Here is a 26,534-nt window from a genome sequence, read left to right on the forward strand (position 1 = left end):
TACACAGAGAGGCGTCCCTATAGGCACTATATACACAGAGAGAGGCACCCCTATAGACTCTATATACACAGAGAGGCACCCCTATAGACTCTATATACACAGAGAGGCATCCCTATAGGCACTATATACACAGAGAGTCGTCCCTATAGACACTATATACACAGAGAGGTGTCACTAATTCAGAGGGTTGTGGTCATCCTTAAAGATCTGCATTCTGAGTAGAAGAACTGATTGTGTGGGGTGTCTTATGTCCTCTCTCTCTTCCCGTGACAGGACTGTTTCGCGGTGGTCCAGGCGGGGGTGGACGACACAACTCGTCTTCTGGAAAACAAATTTGATTTTATTTTCTTCACAGGTAAATGGTCAGCACTTGGGGACGTCTCGGGCGTCTTCTCCATGTCTTCCTGGTGCTTCCTGTCTCTAGAGTCCTCCTCGTCCCTTCTTCTACTCTTCAGACTTCTCACTACTTGGAGGCTCAAGGTCCTACATGCCACCAGCTTTCAAATGACCTCTGCCCCTCTTGTGTCATTCTGCAGGTAACCCCCATGTGGGGAAGATTATAATGACCGCAGCAGCAAAGCATCTGACCCCGGTGACCCTGGAACTTGGTGGGAAGAACCCGTGTTACGTCCATGATGAATGTGACATTCCCAACGCAGCGCGGCGCATTGCGTGGTCACGATTCTTCAATGCTGGTCAGACCTGCCTGGCTCCAGATTACGTACTGTGCTCCAACAACATCAAGGACAAGCTACTGAGCGCCCTGAAGACCACCATCCATGAGTTCTATGGGGAGGACCCAAAACTGTCTCCAGACTTTGGCCGAATCATCAGTGATCGTCATTTCAAGCGCGTGTCTGCTCTACTCGCATATGGAAAGATTGTAACGGGAGGACAGACAGATGAAGCTGACAAATACATTGGTAAGATGCAGCGGTTCTGTGTATCAACTGCTCCTCATGGAGGTACGGAGGTACTGAGTGATTGGATCAGTACTGTAGTCTACAGAGGAGATGCTCCTCATGGGGATATGGAGGGCCCTGAGTGATTGGATCAGTACTGTAGTCTACAGAGGAGATGCTCCTCATGGAGGTATGGAGGGCCCTGAGTGATTGGATCAGTACTGTAGTCTACAGAGGAGATGCTCCTCATGGAGGTACGGAGGGCCCTGAGTGATTGGATCAGTACTGCAGTCTACAGAGGAGATGCTCCTCATGGGGATATGGAGGGCCCTGAGTGATTGGATCAGTACTGTAGTCTACAGAGGAGATGCTCCTCATGGGGATATGGAGGGCCCTGAGTGATTGGATCAGTACTGTAGTCTACAGAGGAGATGCTCCTCATGGGGATATGGAGGGCCCTGAGTGATTGGATCAGTACTGTAGTCTACAGAGGAGATGCTCCTCATGGAGGCACAGAGGGCCCTGAGTGATTGGATCAGTACTGTAGTCTACAGAGGAGATGCTCCTCATGGAGGTACGGAGGGCCCTGAGTGATTGGATCAGTACTGTAGTCTACAGAGGAGATGCTCCTCATGGGGATATGGAGGGCCCTGAGTGATTGGAACAGTACTGTAGTCTACAGAGGAGATGCTCCTCATGGAGGTACGGAGGGCCCTGAGTGATTGGATCAGTACTGTAGTCTACAGAGGAGATGCTCCTCATGGAGGTACGGAGGGCCCTGAGTGATTGGATCAGTACTGTAGTCTACAGAGGAGATGCTCCTCACAGAGGTAAGGAGGGCCCTGAGTGATTGGATCAGTACTGTAGTCTACAGAAGAGATGCTCCTCATGGAGGTACGGAGGGTCCTGAGTGATTGGATCAGTACTGTAGTCGACAGAGGAGATGCTCCTCATGGAGGTACGGAGGGCCCTGAGTGATTGGATCAGTACTGTAGTCGACAGAGGAGATGCTCCTCATGGAGGTACGGAGGGCCCTGAGTGATTGGATCAGTACTGTAGTCTACAGAGGAGATGCTCCTCATGGGGATATGGAGGGCCCTGAGTGATTTGATCAGTACTGTAGTCTACAGTGGAGATGCTCCTCATGGAGGTATGGAGGGCCCTGAGTGATTGGATCAGTACTGTATTCTACAGAGGAGATGCTCCTCATGGGGATATGGAGGGCCCTGAGTGATTGGATCAGTACTGTAGTCTACAGAGGAGATGCTCCTCATGGGGATATGGAGGGCCCTGAGTGATTGGATCAGTACTGTAGTCTACAGAGGAGATGCTCCTCATGGAGGTAGGGAGGGCCCTGAGTGATTGGATCAGTACTGTAGTCTACAGAGGAGATGCTCCTCATGGAGATACGGAGGGCCCTGAGTGATTGGATCAGTACTGTAGTCTACAGAGGAGATGCTTCTCATGGAGGTACGGACGGCCCTGAGTGATTGGATCAGTACTGTAGTCTACAGAGGAGATGCTCCTCACGGAGGTACGGAGGGCCCTGAGTGATTGGATCAGTACTGTAGTGTAGTCTACAGAGGAGATGCTCCTCATGGAGGTACGGAGGGCCCTGAGTGATTGGATCAGTACTGTAGTCTACAGAGGAGATGCTCCTCATGGAGGTACGGAGGGCCCTGAGTGATTGGATCAGTACTGTAGTCTACAGAGGAGATGCTCCTCATGGGGATATGGAGGGCCCTGAGTGATTGGATCAGTACTGTAGTCTACAGAGCAGATGCTCCTCATGGAGGTATGGAGGGCCCTGAGTGATTGGATCAGTACTGTAGTCTACAGAGGAGATGCTCCTCATGGAGGTACGGAGGGCCCTGAGTGATTGGATCAGTACTGTAGTCTACAGAAGAGATGCTCCTCATGGAGGTACGGAGGGTCCTGAGTGATTGGATCAGTACTGTAGTCTACAGAGGAGATGCTCCTCATGGAGGTACGGAGGGTTCTGAGTGATTGGATCAGTACTGTAGTCTACAGAGGGGATGCTCCTCATGGGGATATGGAGGGCCCTGAGTGATTGGATCAGTACTGTAGTCTACAGAGCAGATGCTCCTCATGGAGGTATGGAGGGCCCTGAGTGATTGGATCAGTACTGTAGTCTACAGAGGAGATGCTCCTCATGGAGGTATGGAGGGCCCTGAGTGATTGGATCAGTACTGTAGTCTACAGAGGAGATGCTCCTCATGGAGGTACGGAGGTACTGAGTGATTGGATCAGTACTGTAGTCTACAGAGGAGATGCTCCTCATGGAAGTACGGAGGGCCCTGAGTGATTGGATCAGTACTGTAGTCTACAGAGGAGATGCTCCTCATGGAGGTACGGAGGGCCCTGAGTGATTGGATCAGTACTGTAGTCTACAGAGGAGATGCTCCTCATGGGGGTACGGAGGGCCCTGAGTGATTGGATCAGTACTGTAGTCTACAGAGGAGATGCTCCTCATGGAGGTACGGAGGTACTGAGTGATTGGATCAGTACTGTAGTCTACAGAGGAGATGCTCCTCATGGGATATGGAGGGCCCTGAGTGATTAGATCAGTACTGTAGTCTACAGAGGAGATGCTCCTCATGGGGGTACGGAGGGTCCTGAGTGATTGGATCAGTACTGTAGTCTACAGAGGAGATGCTCCTCATGGGGGTACGGAGGGCCCTGAGTGATTGGATCAGTACTTTAGTCTACAGAGGAGATGCTCCTCATGGAAGTACGGAGGGCCCTGAGTGATTGGATCAGTACTGTAGTCTACAGAGGAGATGCTCCTCATGGAGGTAGGGAGGGCCCTGAGTGATTGGATCAGTACTGTAGTCTACAGAGGAGATGCTCCTCATGGAGATACGGAGGGCCCTGAGTGATTGGATCAGTACTGTAGTCTACAGAGGAGATGCTCCTCATGGAGGTATGGAGGGCCCTGAGTGATTGGATCAGTACTGTAGTCTACAGAGGAGATGCTCCTCATGGAGGTACGAAGGGTCCTGAGTGATTGGATCAGTACTGTAGTCTACAGAGGAGATGCTCCTCATGGAGGTAGGGAGGGCCCTGAGTGATTGGATCAGTACTGTAGTCTACAGAGGAGATGCTCCTCATGGAGGTACGGAGGGCCCTGAGTGATTGGATCAGTACTGTAGTCTACAGAGGAGATGCTCCTCATGGAGGTACGGAGGGCCCTGAGTGATTGGATCAGTACTGTAGTCTACAGAGGAGATGCTTCTCATGGAGGTACGGAGGGCCCTGAGTGATTGGATCAGTACTGTAGTCTACAGAGGAGATGCTCCTCATGGAGGTACGAAGGGTCCTGAGTGATTGGATCAGTACTGTAGTCTACAGAGGAGATGCTCCTCATGGAGGTACGGAGGGCCCTGAGTGATTGGATCAGTACTGTAGTCTACAGAGGAGATGCTCCTCATGGAGGTACGGAGGGCCCTGAGTGATTGGATCAGTACTGTAGTCTACAGAGGAGATGCGCCTCATGGAGGTACGGAGGGCCCTGAGTGATTGGATCAGTACTGTAGTCTACAGAGGAGATGCTCCTCATGGAGGTACGGAGGGCCCTGAGTGATTGGATCAGTACTGTAGTCTACAGAGGAGATGCTCCTCATGGAGGTACGGAGGGCCCTGAGTGATTGGATCAGTACTGTAGTCTACAGAGGAGATGCTCCTCATGGAGGTACGGAGGGCCCTGAGTGATTGGATCAGTACTGTAGTCTACAGAGGAGATGCTCCTCATGGAGGTACGGAGGTACTGAGTGATTGGATCAGTACTGTAGTCTACAGAGGAGATGCTCCCTATGGAGGTACGGAGGGCCCTGAGTGATTGGATCAGTACTGTAGTCTACAGAGGAGATGCTCCTCATGGAGGTACGGAGGGTCCTGAGTGATTGGATCAGTACTGTAGTCTACAGAGGAGATGCTCCTCATGGAGATACGGAGGGCCCTGAGTGATTGGATCAGTACTGTAGTCTACAGAGGAGATATGGAGGGCCTTGACTTGATCCTTGTTGTAGACTGACGAGATGGCATATGGAGGGCAATAGGGGCGTGCCACCTGTCTGCTGGCTTCTAGGAGGTATTTCTTGGCCAAAGTTTAAGATTACTGGTCCAACCCATTATCTACAAATTGCAACTCTGACAAAGCTATACAAGCAAAGCATAGGGTGGACATCTACAATCTCCAAAGGTTCTACACTGAGGAAAGTCCTGGGTTAGCTATGAGCCCAGGGTCTAGGGCAGAGTGTCAGCTGCTTCTTCTCGATGCTCAGGTAGACTTGCAGTCTTCTCTTCCAAGCTCTGTGCCCTAACTGCAAGACCCTAGGGGCTGTGGCTTTTCTCTTGATATACCTTCTATTTCGGCTCAAACAATGGCAAAGGGTTCTCTCGTAGATTTACACTAAGCCCCCATTATACACATAATATGGCAGAGAGTTTCTAAGGTGGTAAACAACTTTCCAGACAGCACCTGTCATTCTAAAGGTCAAGCTGTCTTTTTTTCTTTGGAAAAGACTGTTACTATCTCTTCAAAAATATTTCTCTTTAGAGATATATAGTCAGAAATGTCTCTTAATGTTCATTAACCCTTTCTACAGGTCTATCTAGATACAGTAATAATAAACAGAATGTACATAACAAAACACTATAAATTAATGCAAGTTAACCCATGAAGAAAAATACAGTAAAGTGCTGAGTTCTCATTGAGGAAATATTCAAATGTCTGAAGTTCAATGCTTTTCTGCTCCAGGGGAAGACATAGGGGGATAGTTATCATACGCTGGCGCTCGTGCGCCAGCGTATGATAGCCCCGCCGCTGCAATATCGCAGCCCGATACATGAAGAGGCTTCTGCCTCTTCATTTATCCGGCTGCCAGATGCGCAGCGTTTTTTCCTACGCCAGGCAGGGCCTGGCGTAGAAAAAAACGCAGCCGGCTCCAGTCCGGCCGCGCCCCCCGCTCGGCCGGCCGCGCCCCCCCTTCACGCCCCTTCACGCCCCACTGGCGTGAAGGTGGCGGATTGTGAAAAATAATCGCAAAAGCTAGCAATAAGCTAGCATTTGCGATTATTTCAGGGCCTCTGCGCCACTGGCGGTGCGCAGAGGTCCTGATAAATATCCCCCATAGTCACTATATACATACTGGGGGTCATTTACTAAGGGCCCGATTTGCGTTTTCCCGACGTGTTGCCCGAATATTTCCGATTTGCGCCGATTTCCTCTGAATTGCTCCGGGATTTTGGCGCACGCGATCGGTTTGTGGCGCATCGGCCCTAGCATGCACACGACGGAAATCGGGGGGCGTGGCCGAACAATAACCTGACGTATTCGGAAAAACCGCCGCATTTTTAAAAAAAAATGGTCACACGGCCATACTCACATGCACCACGATGAAGACGATGAACTCCGGGGCACCTCGCCGGACTTCGGCGCAGCAGCGACACCTGGTGGACATCGGGCACAGGACCTTCATGAATCGCCGGAAGACCTGAACGCTCGTCAGAGAAGCCGCCGCTGGAACGCGAATGGACCGGGTAAGTAAATGTACCCCACTATATGTACACACTATGCAGTGTTCAGTGGATTTACTTGTAAAAATATTAATTCCTTTACTGCTTAGTTGGGAGACCACAAAACATCATGTGGACCCTGGGCAGCTTAAATTTCCTCAGCTTTAGAGCAAATACAGGAAGAGGTAAGACTTTGTCCACTTCACTGCTGCTGAGGAGGATTCTTGACAAGGGGCTTCAGGACAGAAAATGGCATAACAGTGAAAATAAAAGGGCAAGGAACACTATAGGGGTCTTGTTGTCTCTCCTTTTAAAGGTTGACCATTAGACAATTTAGTATAAATAATCAGAGTTAAAGTGCATTCACACACACGTATGGGGGACGTATATACGGCTGACATATGTACGGCCGATGTATGTGCCCCATACACTTCTATGGGCTCACGGCCCTGTATGGGAGTGGTACGGTACAGCACACGTGCGGACATGTCCTACCTTTTCCTGTGTTACGGCGCCGTGCGCTGTATAGTCCTATGGAGAGGAGTGGGGGTGAGCTGCGCTCATCCCCTGCTCCGCTTCGCAGCGCCAATGTATGCCCGCCGTACTACAGTACGGCGGGCATACATCGTGTGCATGTAGCCTTACTCTTTAAAAGTGACAGATCAACAGCAGCTGAGATAGTTGAGATCTGGAGAGGAGAGAATGGAAACTAGAGGAATGTAGGAAAAAACATGCAAAAACTCGGGAATAGATGGGGCCACACCATGAAGAGATCGCAGCGCCAGCAGGAAAGTGTCACAGTTCTGGTCTATGGTGTTGTTACTTTGTTGTAGGTAGAAGCTATTGCTTGTTTAGCAGGTGCTCTTCGTATGTGCGTAGGTATGTATAAGAGACGCTTACTCCTTCATACCATGACTGGGCCTTTGCAGACGCCGGTTGCAGAGATCTTTCAGGTCTCATGCTGGTTCCTAGATGTTTTGTAGCATCAGATACATTACTGGTCCATGAATGACCACTGGCCACGACTAGAAACATATTTATGATGTTTTCCTCTTATGATGTGAACCTTGTCTCCTCCGTTGCAGCTCCCACTGTCCTCATAGATGTGAAAGATACAGACCCAGTGATGCAAGAAGAGATTTTTGGTCCAATTCTTCCCGTCTTCACAGTGTCTGGGTTTGATGAAGCAGTGAACTTCATTAATGACAGAGAGAAACCCCTGGCTGCTTACGTCTTCTCATCCAACTCCCAGGTCAGTCCATTCTCTTCTCCATGTGATCTGTGACAAGTACAGAGGGTGTCCTAGTCAGTGTGGAGCCTTCTATAAGGTCACATGGACAACGATGGGGGGGGGAATTATTTCATCAGGGGTCTCTCTCACGATGGGTGGGTGCCACAACAAGGTAAGTCTATGTACATTATCAGTGGATCATTGTTCTACTCATTAAAGACCAGATCTGGCTGCAAATACAATCTAGAGTCTGTTCTCGGGATTCAGTGGTGTACGATGGCGGGGGAAAGGAATTTACTGCAGCATTGTGGAGCTGGACAACATCTGACATCATGTAGCTATGTCCTGGCAGGAGAAGACACGTCCTGTACATCCCACCACCAGGGTGTTCTACATATCAGTAACTGAAATGAAGCAAACAAAAAGCAAAACCAGTGTGGGGGTGACCTATCCTGTAGAGTGGTAGAAGATGCCACAACAACTCGACGCTTCTAGACCTAAGGAGACCTCCAAAACCATTAGACCCACTACACCCAGTCTCATAGTTTCCCATCTATTAGCCTCAAAACTAAGCTGAATATTTCTTTACATATCAATATATAGGTAGTGCCATGTGTTCCAACTACAGGAAGTGCGGAGCCCACAGACAAGAAGTGCCAGAAAAGAACCCTAACCCAATGAAGGTTCCATGATGTTAGTGATAATCTGGACACTATCCTGGTGAATGTGTAATAGTACAGCGCAGTTGTCCACAATCTAGTATTGGTGGTCTGTCTTTAGGATGGGCCATCAATACATTGGGGCGCTCACCCACAGCCTCTACACCAGCTATTTGTCCCCTGAAATTTGGAAGGGGGGCTCAGTGTAGATGCAGGCACTCATAAACTGCATCGAGTTCTTCTAGAGGTGAGTGATTGTGCTGAAGTCCTCTGCTAGTAAAGCGTCAACTAAAGATAAAGAAGATTGGAGATAAAAGTGTATTGGCCAAGCTGGAAGAAGACATTTTGGGTCCGAAGAGAAGAATTTTGCCCCAGCCTAAGCTGAGGGCGACCAAGATCCTCTATATGGATGGCAGGAGCCGAGAGAGGCCATGATCCTCTATATGGACAGAAGGAGCCGAGGGCAAAGATTCTCTTTATAGACAACAGAAGCCTAAAGCGGAGATACTGCCCTCTTTCTCCATTCTTCACCATATGAACCCCTCTTTCTCCTTTCTGCACCCCTCATTCTGCAGTTTATTCTCCTGCTCTATGTAGATGTAAGTAACCGGTGGCCTAATTGCATCTACATGTTGCTATTCATCCCTGGGTTATAGGAGCTTTGTGTGTGATGTCATCACAGGTCCTTCTGTCAGAATAAATGTACATCCGTTTCATGGAGGAATAATAACTAATATCTTAGGTGCACAGGAGGGTCGTCCCATCTCTCCATTTATTAAGAAGATAATTTCTAGATTTTGGTAACGGTGGAGAGGCGGACAATATAACATTACTTGACAAATGCAGCTAACCCTAGGCACTAACCCTAGGCACTAACCCTAAGAAGATGTTTTTCTCCAGCTTGGAAATCGGCTCCCACTCATTGACTGGAGTATGGTTGTCCATTTCTAAGGGATATGAGGAATCTCATCGTATTGAACCTTTCCCTGTGATCTGCATCAACGTCTTCTTGTGGGTTCATTCCTCCATCCCTGGGTCAACCTATAATGACCCCGAAATAGATTGGTTGATCAATTGTGTGGAAAGTGAGAGATATCTACAGGCCTATGGAAACCGAGTACTAGAGATACGGAGATGAGATGCTGGGGCAGGTTCTGCTCCTGCCCCATCTCCTGCCTGTGCCCCCTACCACCAAGTAGCAACCTGTGGCCCTTTTCCAATTCATTCCTTTGACTCCAGGCTAATTTCCTGACTTTGTTGTGGGAGAAGTCGTGACTGACTGCAGATTTATTCTGGAGCATCTCTACCAGGTCCTGCAAAGCTCCCAACCAGCCAACCGTATGCGCTGGTCAATTTCCAATGAGTCACATCCCTTGATGTGAGCAGTTGCAAGGATCTGATCTTGAGAAACCACAATATCTCCCCCTCCCGTACAATCCTTCTCCACAGTCTCACATTGTCCTGATCCGGGCACAGGAATAGGAGAATGACCACCACAAGAACAGGAAGATGCAATGACACAGCTCAGTACAATCCTCCTCCGCAGTTCATAACATGAGGTGATAGTGAGATAAGGACATGGATTTCTGAACTCTGACAAGGACAGGCACAGATTGGAGGCCCTGGTGCAGTGAATGGCACAGACTGGATATTGCTTTAAGAACTGATTATAGAGGAGAAAGTTTAGTCATTGGAAAAGCAATTAGTAGGGAGTTACAGTAATAAAGACAGCAGGGAGTCAGAGAAACAACTAGTGTTATAGAGGTTTCCATGGAAAGGGCGGATTCTGGAATTGTCTCTGAGGTGCATGGGTCAGGAGTACGTAAGTGATTGTACGATGTAAAGTAGAGGTCAGAGTCCAGCACAACCCCGAGACGGTGGCCTAACACCTCAGGGTCACGGTGACGCCACAGACTGAGATGAAGAGACTGGAGATATACGGTAGATTAAGGGAAAGAAAGCTGGTGGACAACGGTACCAAATTCTGAAGAGAGATCAAGAAAAGTGAGAAGAGAATAGCCACCTCTGCAATTAGCAGTGAGATCATTGGGTCAGGTTCAGTGGAGTTCATAGTGCAGAAGGGGTTAGGGGCCAAGGAAGGAGTTAACACATTAGATTAGACCAAGTGTTCCATGAGGTCAGAGATAAAGGGTAGATACTGATGTCCATGACTTGCTCCACAGGCATCCGCCCACCCACCGTTAAAGAAAACATATTAGAGCAGAGTGTCAGGATTACTAGAACACTATAAATCGTGACCTCATTACGTGCCTCAATCTCACTTCCTATATAGATTGTGTCCTCACCTCGCCTCACACCTTGATATACCCTCCATATAAATTGTGACCTCGCCTCACGCCTCCATCTACCCTCCATATAGATTGTGTCCTCACCTCGTGTCTCCATCTCCCCTCCATATAGATTGCGTCCTCACCTCGTGTCTCCATCTCCCCTCCATATAGATTGCGTCCTCACCTCGTGTCTCCATCTCCCCTCCATATAGATTGCGTCCTCACCTCGTGTCTCCATCTATCCTCCATATAGATTGTGTCCTCACCTCGTGTCTCCATCTATCCTCCATATAGATTGTGTCCTCACCTCGTGTCTCCATCTACCCTCCGTATAGATTGTGTCCTCACCTCGTGTCTCCATCTACCCTCCATATAGATTGTGTCCTCACCTCGTGTCTCCATCTACCTTCCATATAGATTGCGTCCTCACCTCGTGTCTCCATCTATCCTCCATATAGATTGTGTCCTCACCTCGTGTCTCCATCTATCCTCCATATAGATTGTGTCCTCACCTCGTGTCTCCATCTACCCTCCATATAGATTGTGTCCTCTCCTCGTGTCTCCATCTACCCTCCATATAGATTGTGTCCTCCCCTCGTGTCTCCATCTACCCTCCATATAGATTGCGTCCTCACCTCGTGTCTCCATCCTCCCCTCCATATAGATTGCGTCCTCACCTCGTGTCTCCATCTCCCCTCCATATAGATTGTGTCACCTCGAGTCTCCATCGACCCCCCATATAGATTGTGTCCTCACCTCGTGTCTCCATCTACCCTCCATATAGATTGTGTCCTCACCTCGTGTCTCCATCTACCCTCCATATAGATTGTGTCCTCACCTCGTGTCTCCATCTACCCTCCATATAGAGTGTGACCTCACCTCGTGTCTCCATCTACCCTCCATATAGATTGTGTCCTCACTTCGTGTCTCCATCTACCCTCCATATAGACTGTGTCCTCACCTCGTGTCTCCATCTCCCCCCCTCCATATAGATTGTGTCCTCACCTCGTGTCTTCTCCATATAGATTGTGTCCTCACCTCGTGTCTCCATCTCCCCCCCCATATAGATTGTGTCCTCACCTCGTGTCTCCATCTACCCTCCATATAGATTGTGTCCTCACCTTGTGTCTCCATCTCCCCTCCATATAGATTGTGTCACCTCGTGTCTCCATCGACCCCCCATATAGATTGTGTCCTCACCTCGTGTCTCCATCTACCCTCCATATAGATTGTAACCTCACCTCGTGTCTCCATCTACCCTCCATATAGATTGTGTCCTCACCTCGTGTCTCCATCTACCCTCCATATAGATTGTGTCCTCACCTCGTGTCTCCATCTACCCTCCATATAGACTGTGTCCTCACCACGTGTCTCCATCTCCCCTCCATATAGATTGTGACCTCACCTCATGTCTCCATCTCCCCCCCCCATATAGATTGTGTCCTCACCTCGTGTCTCCATCTCCCCCCATATAGATTGTGTCCTCACCTCGTGTCTCCATCTCCCCTCCATATAGATTGTGTCCTCACCTCGTGTCTCCATCTCCCCTCCATATAGATTGTGCCCTCACCTCGTGTCTCCATCCCCCCTCCATATAGATTGTGTCCTCACCTCGTGTCTCCATCTCCCCTCCATATAGATTGTGTCCTCACCTCGTGTCTCCATCTCCCCCCCATATAGATTGTGTCCTCACCTCGTGTCTCCATCTACCCTCCATATAGATTGTGTCCTCACCTCGTGTCTCCTCCATATAGATTGTGTCCTCACCTCGTGTCTCCATCTCCCCCCCATATAGATTGTGTCCTCACCTCGTGTCTCCATCCCCCCTCCATATAGATTGTGTCCTCACCTCGTGTCTCCATCTACCCTCCATATAGATTGTGTCCTCACCTCGTGTCTCCTCCATATAGATTGTGTCCTCACCTCGTGTCTCCATCTCCCCCCATATAGATTGTGCCCTCACCTCGTGTCTCCATCTCCCCTCCATATAGATTGTGCCCTCACCTCGTGTCTCCATCTCCCCTCCATATAGATTGTGCCCTCACCTCGTGTCTCCATCTCCCCTCCATATAGATTGTGCCCTCACCCCGTGTCTCCATCTCCCCCCCCCCATATAGATTGTGTCCTCACCTCGTGTCTCCATCTACCCTCCATATAGATTGTGTCCTCACCTCGTGTCTCCTCCATATAGATTGTGTCCTCACCTCGTGTCTCCATCTCCCCCCCATATAGATTGTGTCCTCACCTCGTGTCTCCATCTCCCCTCCATATAGATTGTGTCCTCACCTCGTGTCTCCATCTCCCCTCCATATAGATTGTGTCCTCACCTCGTGTCTCCATCTCCCCTCCATATAGATTGTGTCCTCACCTCGTGTCTCCATCTGCCCCCTCCATATAGATTGTGTCCTCACCTCGTGTCTCCTCCATATAGATTGTGTCCTCACCTTGTGTCTCCTCCATATAGATTGTGTCCTCACCTTGTGTCTCCATCTCCCCTCCATATAGATTGTGTCCTCACCTCGTGTCTCCATCTCCCCTCCATATAGATTGTGCCCTCACCCCGTGTCTCCATCTCCCCCCCCCCATATAGATTGTGTCCTCACCTCGTGTCTCCATCTACCCTCCATATAGATTGTGTCCTCACCTCGTGTCTCCTCCATATAGATTGTGTCCTCACCTCGTGTCTCCATCTCCCCCCCATATAGATTGTGTCCTCACCTCGTGTCTCCATCTCCCCTCCATATAGATTGTGTCCTCACCTCGTGTCTCCATCTCCCCTCCATATAGATTGTGTCCCCACCTCGTGTCTCCATCTCCCCTCCATATAGATTGTGTCCTCACCTCGTGTCTCCATCTGCCCCCTCCATATAGATTGTGTCCTCACCTCGTGTCTCCTCCATATAGATTGTGTCCTCACCTTGTGTCTCCTCCATATAGATTGTGTCCTCACCTTGTGTCTCCATCTCCCCTCCATATAGATTGTGTCCTCACCTCGTGTCTCCATCTCCCCTCCATATAGATTGTGTCCTCACCTTGTGTCTCCATCTCCCCTCCATATAGATTGTGTCCTCACCTCGTGTCTCCATCTACCCTCCATATAGATTGTGTCCTCACCTCGTGTCTTCATCTACCCTCCATATAGATTGTGTCCTCACCTCGTGTCTCCTCCATATAGATTGTGTCCTCACCTCGTGTCTCCATCTCCCCCCCATATAGATTGTGTCCTCACCTCGTGTCTCCATCTACCCTCCATATAGATTGTGACCTCACCTCGTGTCTCCATCTACCCTCCATATAGATTGTGACCTCACCTCGTGTCTCCATCTCCCCCCATATAGATTGTGTCCTCACCTCGTATCTCCATCTACCCTCCATATAGATTGTGTCCTCACCTCGTGTCTCCATCTCCCCTCCATATAGATTGTGTCCTCACCTCGTGTCTCCATCTACCCTCCATATAGATTGTGTCCTCACCTCGTGTCTCCATCTCCCCTCCATATAGATTGTGTCCTCACCTCGTGTCTCCATCTCCCCTCCATATAGATTGTGTCCTCACCTCGTGTCTCCATCTACCCTCCATATAGATTGTGTCCTCACCTCGTGTCTCCATCTACCCTCCATATAGATTGTGTCCTCACCTCGTGTCTCCTCCATATAGATTGTGTCCTCACCTCGTGTCTCCATCTCCCCCCCCCCATATAGATTGTGACCTCACCTCGTGTCTCCATCTCCCCTCATTATAGATTGTGTCCTCCCCTCGTGTCTCCATCTACCCTCCATATAGATTGTGTCCTCACCTCGTGTCTCCATCTACCCTCCATATAGATTGTGTCCTCACCTCGTGTCTCCATCTACCCCCCTCCATATAGATTGTGCCCTCAGCTCGTGTCTCCATCTACCCTCCATATAGATTGTGTCCTCAGCTCGTGTCTCCATCTACCCTCCATATAGATTGTGTCCTCACCTCGTGTCTCCATCTACCCCCTTCCATATAGATTGTGTCCTCACCTCGTGCCTCCATCTACCCCCTTCCATATAGATTGTGTGCTCACCTCGTGCCTCCATCTACCCCCTTCCATATAGATTGTGTCCTCACCTTGTGTCTCCATCTGTTCTTGTCTTGATGTGAACCTCTCATTGAATGTCCAGCTCCATGGTAATTATAATAATACTGATGTGTATATAGAAATGTTACAATGAAGATAAGCTTCCGGCCAGTTGCGGTGATCAGTAAAGAATTTCTTCTTGATTGTACATCTGGTGAGATATACGGCTCTCGAGGATTAGATGCTTCTAATATATGTCCATCTTTATAGATTGTCAATCAGTTCCTGGATCGGACAAGCAGCGGCGGCTTCTGCGCCAATGATGGCATCATCCACACAACTAACATCAATCTGCCATTTGGTGGGATTGGTAAGTGCCAATGTCTATGTCTTCTCCTACATGAATCTAGTTCTGCTGTGACTAGCTGTGGTCATGAATACTTGGAATGTAGGTTCTTAATGTCTGTACACATTAGACACATCGGGTCCAACTGAATCAGCATGTTGGACACCATCAGGGGGCAAGAACACAAATTTCCAACACGAGAAAGATGCTAGAACCATAACATTTCACATCATGGCCTTCTAAACCCTCCATGGTCACCACACCATGGCCAGCCAGGGGTACCTATCACTACTCATGTTATACCGGTACAAATACCTCTGCTTGCCTTTGGTGAGAGCCATTGTATGTTTTCTTGCAGGACACAGTGGGATGGGCATGTATCACGGAAAGTTCACCTTTGACACCTTCAGCCATAATCGTGCCTGTCTCCTGCGCAGTGATGGACGAGAGAAGTTAAATGAGATCCGCTACCCTCCATATAGCGAGAGCCGTCTGGGGTTCATCCTCTACTCCATGGAGACCAAGCGCAAGTGGTCCTGTGCGGTCATGTGAGAGGACTTCACTAGGATCCATTGTGTCCCAGCGCTCATGGCCTCCACCTGATGCTACTCATCATGTAACATCTTCTCAATAACCCAGGATCCATATACTATACTGCTTCCTGACCTTCTCCATTGTGGGGTTATACCTTATATTAGTCCTGCAGCAGCATTCTCAGGGTTTCTTCATCCCCTGCAGCAGCGATGTCAGGGTTTGTGCAATGGCACAGCCGCATTCTCAGGGTTTCTCCATCCACCGCAGCAGCATTCTCCGTTTTTATCCATCTCCCGCAGCAGCATTACGAGGGACACCTGCACTGTGTGATAGGGATTTTACTGAGGTTTTATCCTCCTTCTCTCCTGGACAACACATGATGAGGCCTGGACTCTCGGGATCTCCTTTACTGGTGACTCTCTTGCACGTTTTTTTCCTTGACCTGATCTTTATCTCTTGTCTTGTAATAATAAAGTGACCGGTGATGGTCTTCAGAGTCTTTCATGTTGTTTCTACCTTTTTGTCATAGTCTTGTAATCTATCTTATGTTTTCAGTATAGGGTAGTAGAAGTAGTCGTCGTCTCAGCCTAGTCTGGTCCATTGGCTGTAGAGAGATCGTGGCCTCCCCAATGCTCTAGAGCTTATAGTTCATACACTACCTGGAGTCTCCTCACTGTAGAGGGTGACACTGGGGTGTGGTGGGTGCTGTGTAAGGATACATCCTGGAGTCTCCTTACTGTAGAGGGTGACACCGGTGTGGGGTGGGTGCTGTGTAATGATATATCCTGGAGTCTCCTCACTGGGGTGTGGTGGGTGTGGTGGGTGCTGTGTAATGATACTTTCGGGAGTCTCCTCACTGTAGAGGGTGACACCGGTGTGGGGTGGGTGCTGTGTAAGGATACATCCTAGAGTCTCCTCCTCACTGTAGAGGGTGACACTGGTGTGGGGTGGGTGCTGTGTAATGATACATCCTGGAGTCTCCTCACTGTAGAGGGTGACACTGGGGTGTGGTGGGTGCTGTGTAATGATACATCCTGGAGTCTCCTCACTGTAGAGGGTGACACCGGTGTGGGGTGGGTGCTGTGTAATGATACATCCTGGAGTTTCCTCCTCACTGTAGAGGGTGACACCGGTGTGGGGTGGGTGCTGTGTAATGATACATCCTGGAGTCTCCTCCTCACTGTAGAGGGTGACACTGGTGTGTGGTGGGTGCTGTGTAATGATACATCCTGGAGTCTCCTCCTCACTGTAGAGGGTGACACTGGGGTGTGGGGTGGATGCTGTGTAATGATACATCCTGGAGTCTCCTCCTCACTGTAGAGGGTGACACTGGTGTGGGGTGGGTGCTGTGTAATGATACATCCTGGAGTTTCCTCCTCACTGTAGAGGGTGACACCGGTGTGGGGTGGGTGCTGTGTAATGATACATCCTGGAGTCTCCTCCTCACTGTAGAGGGTGACACTGGGTTGTGGGGTGGGTTCTGTGTAATGATACATCCTGGAGTCTCCTCCTCACTGTAGAGGGTGACACCGGTGTGGGGTGGGTGCTGTGTAGTGATACATCCTGGAGTCTCCTCCTCACTATAGAGGGTGACACCGGTGTGGGGTGGGTGCTGTGTAGTGATACATCCTGGAGTCTCCTCCTCACTATAGAGGGTGACACCGGTGTGGGGTGGGTGCTGTGTAATGATACATCCTGGAGTCTCCTCCTCACTGTAGAGGGTGACACTGGGGTGGGGTGGGTGCTGTGTAATGATACATCCTGGAGTCTCCTCCTCACTGTAGAGGGTGACACTGGGGTGTGGTGGGTGCTGTGTAATGATACATCCTGGAGTCTCCTTACTGTAGAGGGTGACACCGGTGTGGGGTGGGTGCTGTGTAATGATACATCCTGGAGTCTCCTTACTGTAGAGGGTGACACCGGTGTGGGGTGGGTGCTGTGTAATGATACATCCTGGAGTCTCCTCCTCACTGTAGAGGGTGACACCGGTGTGGGGTGGGTGCTGTGTAATGATACATCCTGGAGTCTCCCCACTGTAGAGGGTGACACCGGTGTGGGGTGGGTGCTGTGTAAGGATACATCCTGGAGTCTCCTCCTCACTGTAGAGGGTGACACTGGGGTGTGGTGGGTGCTGTGTAATGATACATCCTGGAGTCTCCTTACTGTAGAGGGTGACACCGGTGTGGGGTGGGTGCTGTGCAATGATACATCCTGGACTCTCCTCCTCACTGTAGAGGGTGACACTGGGGTGTGGTGGGTGCTGTGTAATGATACATCCTGGAGTCTCCTCCTCACTGTAGAGGGTGACACCGGTGTGGGGTGGGTGCTGTGTAATGATACATCCTGGAGTCTCCTCCTCACTGTAGAGGGTGACACCGAGGTGTGGTGGGTGCTGTGTAATAATAAATCCTGGAGTCTCCTCCTCACTGTAGAGGGTGACACCGGTGTGGGGTGGGTGCTGTGTAATGATACATCCTGGACTCTCCTCCTCACTGTAGAGGGTGACACTGGGGTGTGGTGGGTGCTGTGTAAGGATACATCCTGGAGTCTCCTCCTCACTGTAGAGGGTGACACTGGGGTGTGGTGGGTGCTGTGTAATGATACATCCTGGAGTCTCCTTACTGTAGAGGGAGACACCGGTGTGGGGTGGGTGCTGTGCAATGATACATCCTGGACTCTCCTCCTCACTGTAGAGGGTGACACTGGGGTGTGGTGGGTGCTGTGTAATGATACATCCTGGAGTCTCCTCCTCACTGTAGAGGGTGACACCGGTGTGGGGTGGGTGCTGTGTAATGATACATCCTGGACTCTCCTCCTCACTGTAGAGGGTGACACTGGGGTGTGGTGGGTGCTGTGTAATGATATATCCTGGAGTCTCCTCCTCACTGTAGAGGGTGACACCGGTGTGGGGTGGGTGCTGTGTAATGATACATCCTGGAGTCTCCTCCTCACTGTAGAGGGTGACACTGGGGTGTGGGGTGGGTGCTGTGTAATGATACATCCTGGAGTCTCCTCCTCACTGTAGAGGGTGACACTGGGGTGTGGGGTGGATGCTGTGTAATGATATATCCTGGAGTTTCCTCCTCACTGTAGAGGGTGACACCGGTGTGGGGTGGGCGCTGTGTAATGATACATCCTGGAGTCTCCTCCTCACTGTAGAGGGTGACACTGGGGTGTGGGGTGGGTGCTGTGTAATGATACATCCTGCAGTCTCCTTACTGTAGAGGGTGACACTGGGGTGTGGTGGGTTCTGTGTAATGATACATCCAGGAGTCTCCTCCTCACTGTAGAGGGTGACACTGGGGTGTGGGGTGGGTGCTGTGTAATGATATATCCTGGAGTCTCCTCCTCACTGTAGAGGGTGACACCGGTGTGGGGTGGGTGCTGTGTAATGATACATCCTGGAGTCTCCTCCTCACTGTAGAGGGTGACACTGGGGTGTGGGGTGGGCGCTGTGTAATGATATATCCTGGAGTTTCCTCCTCACTGTAGAGGGTGACACTGGAGTGTGGGGTGGGTGCTGTGTAATGATACATCCTGGACTCTCCTCCTCACTGTAGAGGGTGACACTGGTGTGGGGTGGGTGCTGTGTAATGATACATCCTGGAGTCTCCTCCTCACCATAGAGGTTGACACTGGTGTGTGGTGGGTGCTGTGTAATGATATATCCTGGAGTCTCCTCCTCACTGTAGAGGGTGACACTGGTGTGGGGTGGGTGCTGTGTAATGATACATCCTGGAGTCTCCTCCTCACTGTAGAGGGTGACACTGGTGTGGTGTGGGTGCTGTGTAATGATACATCCTGGAGTCTTCTCCTCACCATAGAGGGTGACACCAGTGTGGGGTGGGTGCTGTGTAATGATACATCCTGGAGTCTCCTCCTCACTGTAGAGGGTGACACTGGGGTGTGGTGGGTGCTGTGTAATGATACATCCTGGACTCTCCTCCTCACTGTAGAGGGTGACACCGGTGTGGGGTGGGTGCTGTGTAATGATACATCCTGGAGTCTCCTCCTCACTATAGAGGGTGACACTGGGGTGTGGTGGGTGCTGTGTAATGATACATCCTGGAGTCTCCTCACTGTAGAGGGTGACACTGGGGTGTGGGGTGGGTACTGTGTAATGATACATCCTGGAGTCTTCTCCTCACTGTAGAGGGTGACACTGGGGTGTGGTGGGTGCTTTGTAAAGATACATCCTGGAGTCTCCTCCTCACTGTAGAGGGTGACACTGGGGTGTGGTGGGTGCTGTGTAATGATATATCCTGGAGTCTCCTCCTCACCATAGAGGGTGACACTGGTGTGTGGTGGGTGCTGTGCAATGATACATCCTGGAGTCTCCTCCTCACCATAGAGGGTGACACTGGGGTGTGGTGGGTGCTGTGTAATGATACATCCTGGAGTCTCCTCCTCACTGTAGAGGGTGACACTGGGGTGTGGGGTGGGTGCTGTGTAATGATACATCCTGGACTCCCCTCCTCACTGTAGAGGGTGACGACGGTGTGGGGTGGGTGCTGTGTAATGATACATCCTGGAGTCTCCTCCTCACTGTAGAGGGTGACACTGGGGTGTGGGGTGGGCGCTGTGTAATGATACATCCTGGAGTCTCCTCCTCACTGTAGAGGGTGACGACGGTGTGGGGTGGGTGCTGTGTAATGATACATCCTGGAGTCTCCTCCTCACTGTAGAGGGTGACGACGGTGTGGGGTGGGTGCTGTGTAATGATACATCCTGGAGTCTCCTCCTCACTGTAGAGGGTGACACCGAGGTGTGGTGGGTGCTGTGTAATGATACATCCTGGAGTCTCCTCCTCACTGTAGAGGGTGACACTGGGGTGGGGTGGGTGCTGTGTAATGATACATCCTGGAGTCTCCTCCTCACTATAGAGGGTGACACCGGTGTGGGGTGGGTGCTGTGTAATGATACATCCTGGACTCTCCTCTTCACTATAGATGGTGACACCGGTGTGGGGTGGGTGCTGTGTAATGATACATCCTGGACTCTCCTTACTGTAGAGGGTGACACCGGTGTGGGGTGGGTGCTGTGTAATGATACATCCTGGAGTCGCCTCCTCACTGTAGAGGGTGACACTGGGGTGTGGTGGGTGCTGTGTAATGATACATCCTGGAGTCTCCTCCTCACTGTAGAGGGTGACACTTTTGTGTGGTGGGTGCTGTGTAATGATACATCCTGGAGTCTCCTCCTCACTGTAGAGGGTGACACTGTTGTGGGGTGGGTGCTGTGTAATGATACATCCTGGAGTCGCCTCCTCACTGTAGAGGGTGACACTGGGGTGTGGTGGGTGCTGTGTAATGATACATTCTGGAGTCTCCTCCTCACTGTAGAGGGTGACACCGGTGTGGGGTGGGCGCTGTGTAATGATATATCCTGGAGTCTCCTCCTCACTGTAGAGGGTGACAACGGTGTGTGATGGGTGCTGTGTAATGATACATCCTGGAGTCTCCTCCTCACTGTAGAGGGTGACACCGGTGTGGGGTGGGTTCTGTGTAATGATGCATCCGGGAGTCTCCTCCTCACTGTAGAGGGTGACACTGGGGTGTGGGGTGGGTGCTGTGTAATGATACATCCTGGAGTCTCCTCCTCACTATAGAGGGTGACACCGGTGTGGGGTGGGTGCTGTGTAATGATACATCCTGGAGTCTCCTCCTCACTGTAGAGGGTGACACTGGGGTGTGGTGGGTGCTGTGTAATGATACATCCTGCAGTCTCCTCCTCACTGTAGAGGGTGACACTGGGGTTTGGGGTGGGTGCTGTGTAATGATACATCCTGGAGTCTCCTCCTCACTGTAGAGGGTGACACCGGTGTGGGGTGGGTGCTGTGTAATGATACATCCTGGAGTCTCCTCCTCACTGTAGAGGGTGACACCGGTGTGGGGTGGGTGCTGTGTAATGATACATCCTGGAGTCTCCTCCTCACTGTAGAGGGTGACACCGGTGTGGGGTGGGTGCTGTGTAATGATACATCCTGGAGTCTCCTCCTCACTGTAGAGGGTGACACTGGGGTGTGGTGGGTGCTGTGTAATGATACATCCTGGAGTCTCCTCCTCACTGTAGAGGGTGACACTGGGGTGGGGTGGGTGCTGTGTAATGATACATCCTGGAGTCTCCTCCTCACTGTAGAGGGTGACACTGGGGTGTGGTGGGTGCTCTGTAATGATACATCCTGGAGTCTCCTCCTCACTGTAGAGGGTGACACTGGGGTTTGGGGTGGGTGCTGTGTAATGATACATCCTGGAGTCTCCTCCTCACTGTAGAGGGTGACACCGGTGTGGGGTGGGTGCTGTGTAATGATACATCCTGGAGTCTCCTCCTCACTGTAGAGGGTGACACCGGTGTGGGGTGGGTGCTGTGTAATGATACATCCGGGAGTCTCCTCCTCACTGTAGAGGGTGACACTGGGGTGTGGGGTGGGTGCTGTGTAATGATACATCCTGGAGTCTCCTCCTCACTGTAGAGGGTGACACCGGTGTGGGGTGGGTGCTGTGTAAGGATACATCCTGGAGTCTCCTCCTCACTGTAGAGGGTGACACTGGGGTGTGGTGGGTGCTGTGTAATGATACATCCTGGAGTCTCCTTACTGTAGAGGGTGACACCGGTGTGGGGTGGGTGCTGTGCAATGCTACATCCTGGACTCTCCTCCTCACTGTAGAGGGTGACACTGGGGTGTGGTGGGTGCTGTGTAATGATACATCCTGGAGTCTCCTCCTCACTGTAGAGGGTGACACCGGTGTGGGGTGGGTGCTGTGTAATAATACATCCTGGACTCTCCTCCTCACTGTAGAGGGTGACACTGGGGTGTGGTGGGTGCTGTGTAATGATACATCCTGGAGTCTCCTCCTCACTGTAGAGGGTGACACCGGTGTGGGGTGGGTGCTGTGTAATGATACATCCTGGAGTTTCCTCCTCACTGTAGAGGGTGACACTGGGGTGTGGTGGGTGCTGTGTAATGATACATCCTGGACTCTCCTCCTCACTGTAGAGGGTGACACCGGTGTGGGGTGGGTGCTGTGTAATGATACATCCTGGAGTCTCCTCCTCACCATAGAGGGTGACACTGGTGTGTGGTGGGTGCTGTGTAATGATACATCCTGGACTCTCCTCCTCACTGTAGAGGGTGACACCGGTGTGGGGTGGGTGCTGTGTAATGATACATCCTGGAGTCTCCTCCTCACTGTAGAGGGTGACACCGGTGTGGGGTGGGTGCTGTGTAATGATACATCCTGGAGTCTCCTCCTCACTATAGAGGGTGACACCGGTGTGGGGTGGGCGCTGTGTAATGATATATCCTGGAGTCTCCTCCTCACTGTAGAGGGTGACACTGGGGTGGGGTGGGTGCTGTGTAATGATATATCCTGGAGTCTCCTCCTCACTGTAGAGGGTGACACTGGGGTGTGGTGGGTGCTGTGTAATGATACATCCTGGAGTCTCCTCCTCACTGTAGAGGGTGACACTGGGGTGTGGTGGGTGCTGTGTAATGATACATCCTGGACTCTCCTCCTCACTGTAAACGGTGACACTGGGGTGTGGCGGGTGCTGTGTAATGATACATCCTGGAGTCGCCTCCTCACTGTAGAGGGTGACGACGGTGTGTGGTGGGTGCTGTGTAATGATACATCCTGGAGTCTCCTCCTCACTGTAGAGGGTGACACTGGGGTGTGGGGTGGGTGCTGTGTAATGATACATCCTGGAGTCTCCTCCTCACTGTAGAGGGTGACACTGGGGTGTGGTGGGTGCTGTGTAATAATAAATCCTGGAGTCTCCTTACTGTAGAGGGTGACACCAATGTGGGGTGGGTGCTGTGTAATGATACATCCTGGACTCTCCTCCTCACTGTAGAGGGTGACACTGGGGTGTGGTGGGTGCTGTGTAATGATACATCCTGGAGTCTCCTTACTGTAGAGGGTGACACTGGGGTGTGGTGGGTTCTGTGTAATGATACATCCAGGAGTCTCCTCCTCACTGTAGAGGGTGACACTGGGGTGTGGGGTGGGTGCTGTGTAATGATATATCCTGGAGTCTCCTCCTCACTGTAGAGGGTGACACCGGTGTGGGGTGGGTGCTGTGTAATGATACATCCTGGAGTCTCCTCCTCACTGTAGAGGGTGACACTGGGGTGTGGGGTGGGTGCTGTGTAATGATACATCCTGGAGTCTCCTCCTCACTGTAGAGGGTGACACTGGGGTGTGGGGTGGGCGCTGTGTAATGATATATCCTGGAGCCTCCTCCTCACTGTAGAGGGTGACACTGGGGTGGGGTGGGTGCTGTGTAATGATACATCCTGGAGTCTCCCCACTGTAGAGGGTGACACCGGTGTGGGGTGGGTGCTGTGTAAGGATACATCCTGGAGTCTCCTCCTCACTGTAGAGGGTGACACTGGGGTGTGGTGGGTGCTGTGTAATGATACATCCTGGAGTCTCCTTACTGTAGAGGGTGACACCGGTGTGGGGTGGGTGCTGTGCAATGATACATCCTGGACTCTCCTCCTCACTGTAGAGGGTGACACTGGGGTGTGGTGGGTGCTGTGTAATGATACATCCTGGACTCTCCTCCTCACTGTAGAGGGTGACACCGGTGTGGGGTGGGTGCTGTGTAATGATACATCCTGGAGTCTCCTCCTCACCATAGAGGGTGACACTGGTGTGTGGTGGGTGCTGTGTAATGATACATTCTGGACTCTCCTCCTCACTGTAGAGGGTGACACCGGTGTGGGGTGGGTTCTGTGTAATGATACATCCTGGAGTCTCCTCCTCACTGTAGAGGGTGACACTGGGGTGTGGTGGGTGCTGTGTAATGATACATCCTGGAGTCTCCTCCTCACTGTAGAGGGTGACACCGGTGTGGGGTGGGTGCTGTGTAATGATACATCCTGGACTCTCCTCCTCACTGTAGAGGGTGACACCGGTGTGGGGTGGGTGCTGTGTAATGATATATCCTGGAGTCTCCTCCTCACTGTAGAGGGCTACACCGGTGTGGCGGGTGCTGTGTAATGATACATCCTGGAGTCTCCTCCTCACTGTAGAGGGTGACACCGGTGTGGGGTGGGCGCTGTGTAATGATACATCCTGAACTCTCCTCCTCACTATAGAGGGTGACACCGGTGTGGGGTGGGTGCTGTGTAATGATATATCCTGGAGTCTCCTCATCACTGTAGAGGGTGACACTGGGGTGTGGCGGGTGCTGTGTAATGATACATCCTGGAGTCTCCTCCTCACTGTAGAGGGTGACACTGGGGTGTGGTGGGTGCTGTGTAATAATAAATCCTGGAGTCTCCTTACTGTAGAGGGTGACACCGGTGTGGGGTGGGCGCTGTGTAATGATATATCCTGGAGTCTCCTCCTCACTGTAGAGGGTGACACTGGGGTGGGGTGGGTGCTAATGATACATCCTGGAGTCTCCTCCTCACTGTAGAGGGTGACACCGAGGTGTGGTGGGTGCTGTGTAATGATACATCCTGGAGTCTCCTCCTCACTATAGAGGGTGACACCGGTGTGGGGTGGGTGCTGTGTAATGATACATCCTGGAGTCTCCTCCTCAGTGTAGAGGGTGACACTGGGGTGTGGTGGGTGCTGTGTAATAATAAATCCTGGAGTCTCCTTACTGTAGAGGGTGACACCGGTGTGTGGTGGGTGCTGTGTAATAATAAATCCTGGAGTCTCCTTACTGTAGAGGGTGACACCGGTGTGGGGTGGGTTCTGTGTAATGATACATCCAGGAGTCTCCTCCTTAATGTAGAGGGTGACACTGGGGTGTGGGGTGGGTGCTGTATAATGATATATCCTGGAGTCTCCTCCTCGCTGTAGAGGGTGACACCGGTGTGGGGTGGGTGCTGTGTAATGATACATCCTGGAGTCTCCTCCTCACTGTAGAGGGTGACACTGGGATGTGGGGTGGGTGCTGTGTAATGATACATCCTGGAGTCTTCTCCTCACTGTAGAGGGTGACACTGGGGTGTGGTGGGTGCTGTGTAATGATACATCCTGGAGTCTCCTCCTCACTGTAGAGGGTGACACTGGGGTGTGGGGTGGGCGCTGTGTAATGATATATCCTGGAGTCTCCTCCTCACTGTAGAGGGTGACACCGGTGTGGGGTGGGTGCTGTGTAATGATACATCCTGGAGTCTCCTCCTCACTGTAGAGGGTGACACTGGGGTGTGGGGTGGGTGCTGTGTAATGATACATCCTGGAGTCTCCTCCTCACTGTAGAGGGTGACGCTGGGGTGTGGTGGGTGCTGTGTAATGATACATCCTGGAGTCTCCTCCTCACTGTAGAGGGTGACACTGGGGTGTGGGGTGGGCGCTGTGTAATGATATATCCTGGAGTCTCCTCCTCACTGTAGAGGGTGACGACGGTGTGGAGTGGGTGCTGGGTAATGATACATCCTGGAGTCTCCTCCTCACTGTAGAGGGTGACACCGAGGTGTGGTGGGTGCTGTGTAATGATACATCCTGGAGTCTCCTCCTCACTATAGAGGGTGACACCGGTGTGGGGTGGGTGCTGTGTAATGATACATCCTGGACTCTCCTCTTCACTATAGATGGTGACACCGGTGTGGGGTGGGTGCTGTGTAATGATACATCCTGGACTCTCCTCTTCACTATAGAGGGTGACACTGGGGTGTGGTGGGTGCTGTGTAATGATACATCCTGGAGTCTCCTCACCGTAGAGGATGACACTGGGGTGTGGTGGGTGCTGTGTAATGATACATCCTGGAGTCTCCTCCTCACTGTAGAGGGTGACACCGGTGTGGGGTGGGTGCTGTGTAATAATACATCCTGGAGTCTCCTCCTCGCTGTAGAGGGTGACACTGGGGTGTGGTGGGTGCTGTGTAATGATATATCCTGGAGTCTCCTCCTCACTGTAAAGGGTGACACTGGGGTGTGGGGTGGGCGCTGTGTAATGATACATCCTGGAGTCTCCTCCTCACTGTAGAGGGTGACACCGGTGTGGGGTGCGTGCTGTGTAATAATAC

At 51.3% G+C, this 26,534-nt stretch overlaps 1 protein-coding gene across 1 annotated transcript in view; it reads left to right on the forward strand.

Annotated features, from left to right (window-relative positions):
* Positions 1-16,047, forward strand: part of LOC140109487 (aldehyde dehydrogenase family 3 member B1-like) — a 61,071-nt gene extending 45,024 nt beyond the window's left edge. Inside the window, exons 6-10 of the mRNA XM_072132015.1 lie at positions 274-355; positions 537-923; positions 7,526-7,692; positions 14,938-15,037; positions 15,372-16,047. Of these exons, the coding sequence (XP_071988116.1) occupies positions 274-355; positions 537-923; positions 7,526-7,692; positions 14,938-15,037; positions 15,372-15,565 (930 nt within the window). The 3' untranslated portion in view covers positions 15,566-16,047. The remainder of the gene's footprint in view (positions 1-273; positions 356-536; positions 924-7,525; positions 7,693-14,937; positions 15,038-15,371) is intronic.
* The last annotated feature ends 10,487 nt before the right edge of the window (positions 16,048-26,534 follow it).

Source organism: Engystomops pustulosus, unplaced genomic scaffold, assembly GCF_040894005.1.
Source record: "Engystomops pustulosus unplaced genomic scaffold, aEngPut4.maternal MAT_SCAFFOLD_201, whole genome shotgun sequence".
NCBI classification, from domain to species: domain Eukaryota; kingdom Metazoa; phylum Chordata; class Amphibia; order Anura; family Leptodactylidae; genus Engystomops; species Engystomops pustulosus.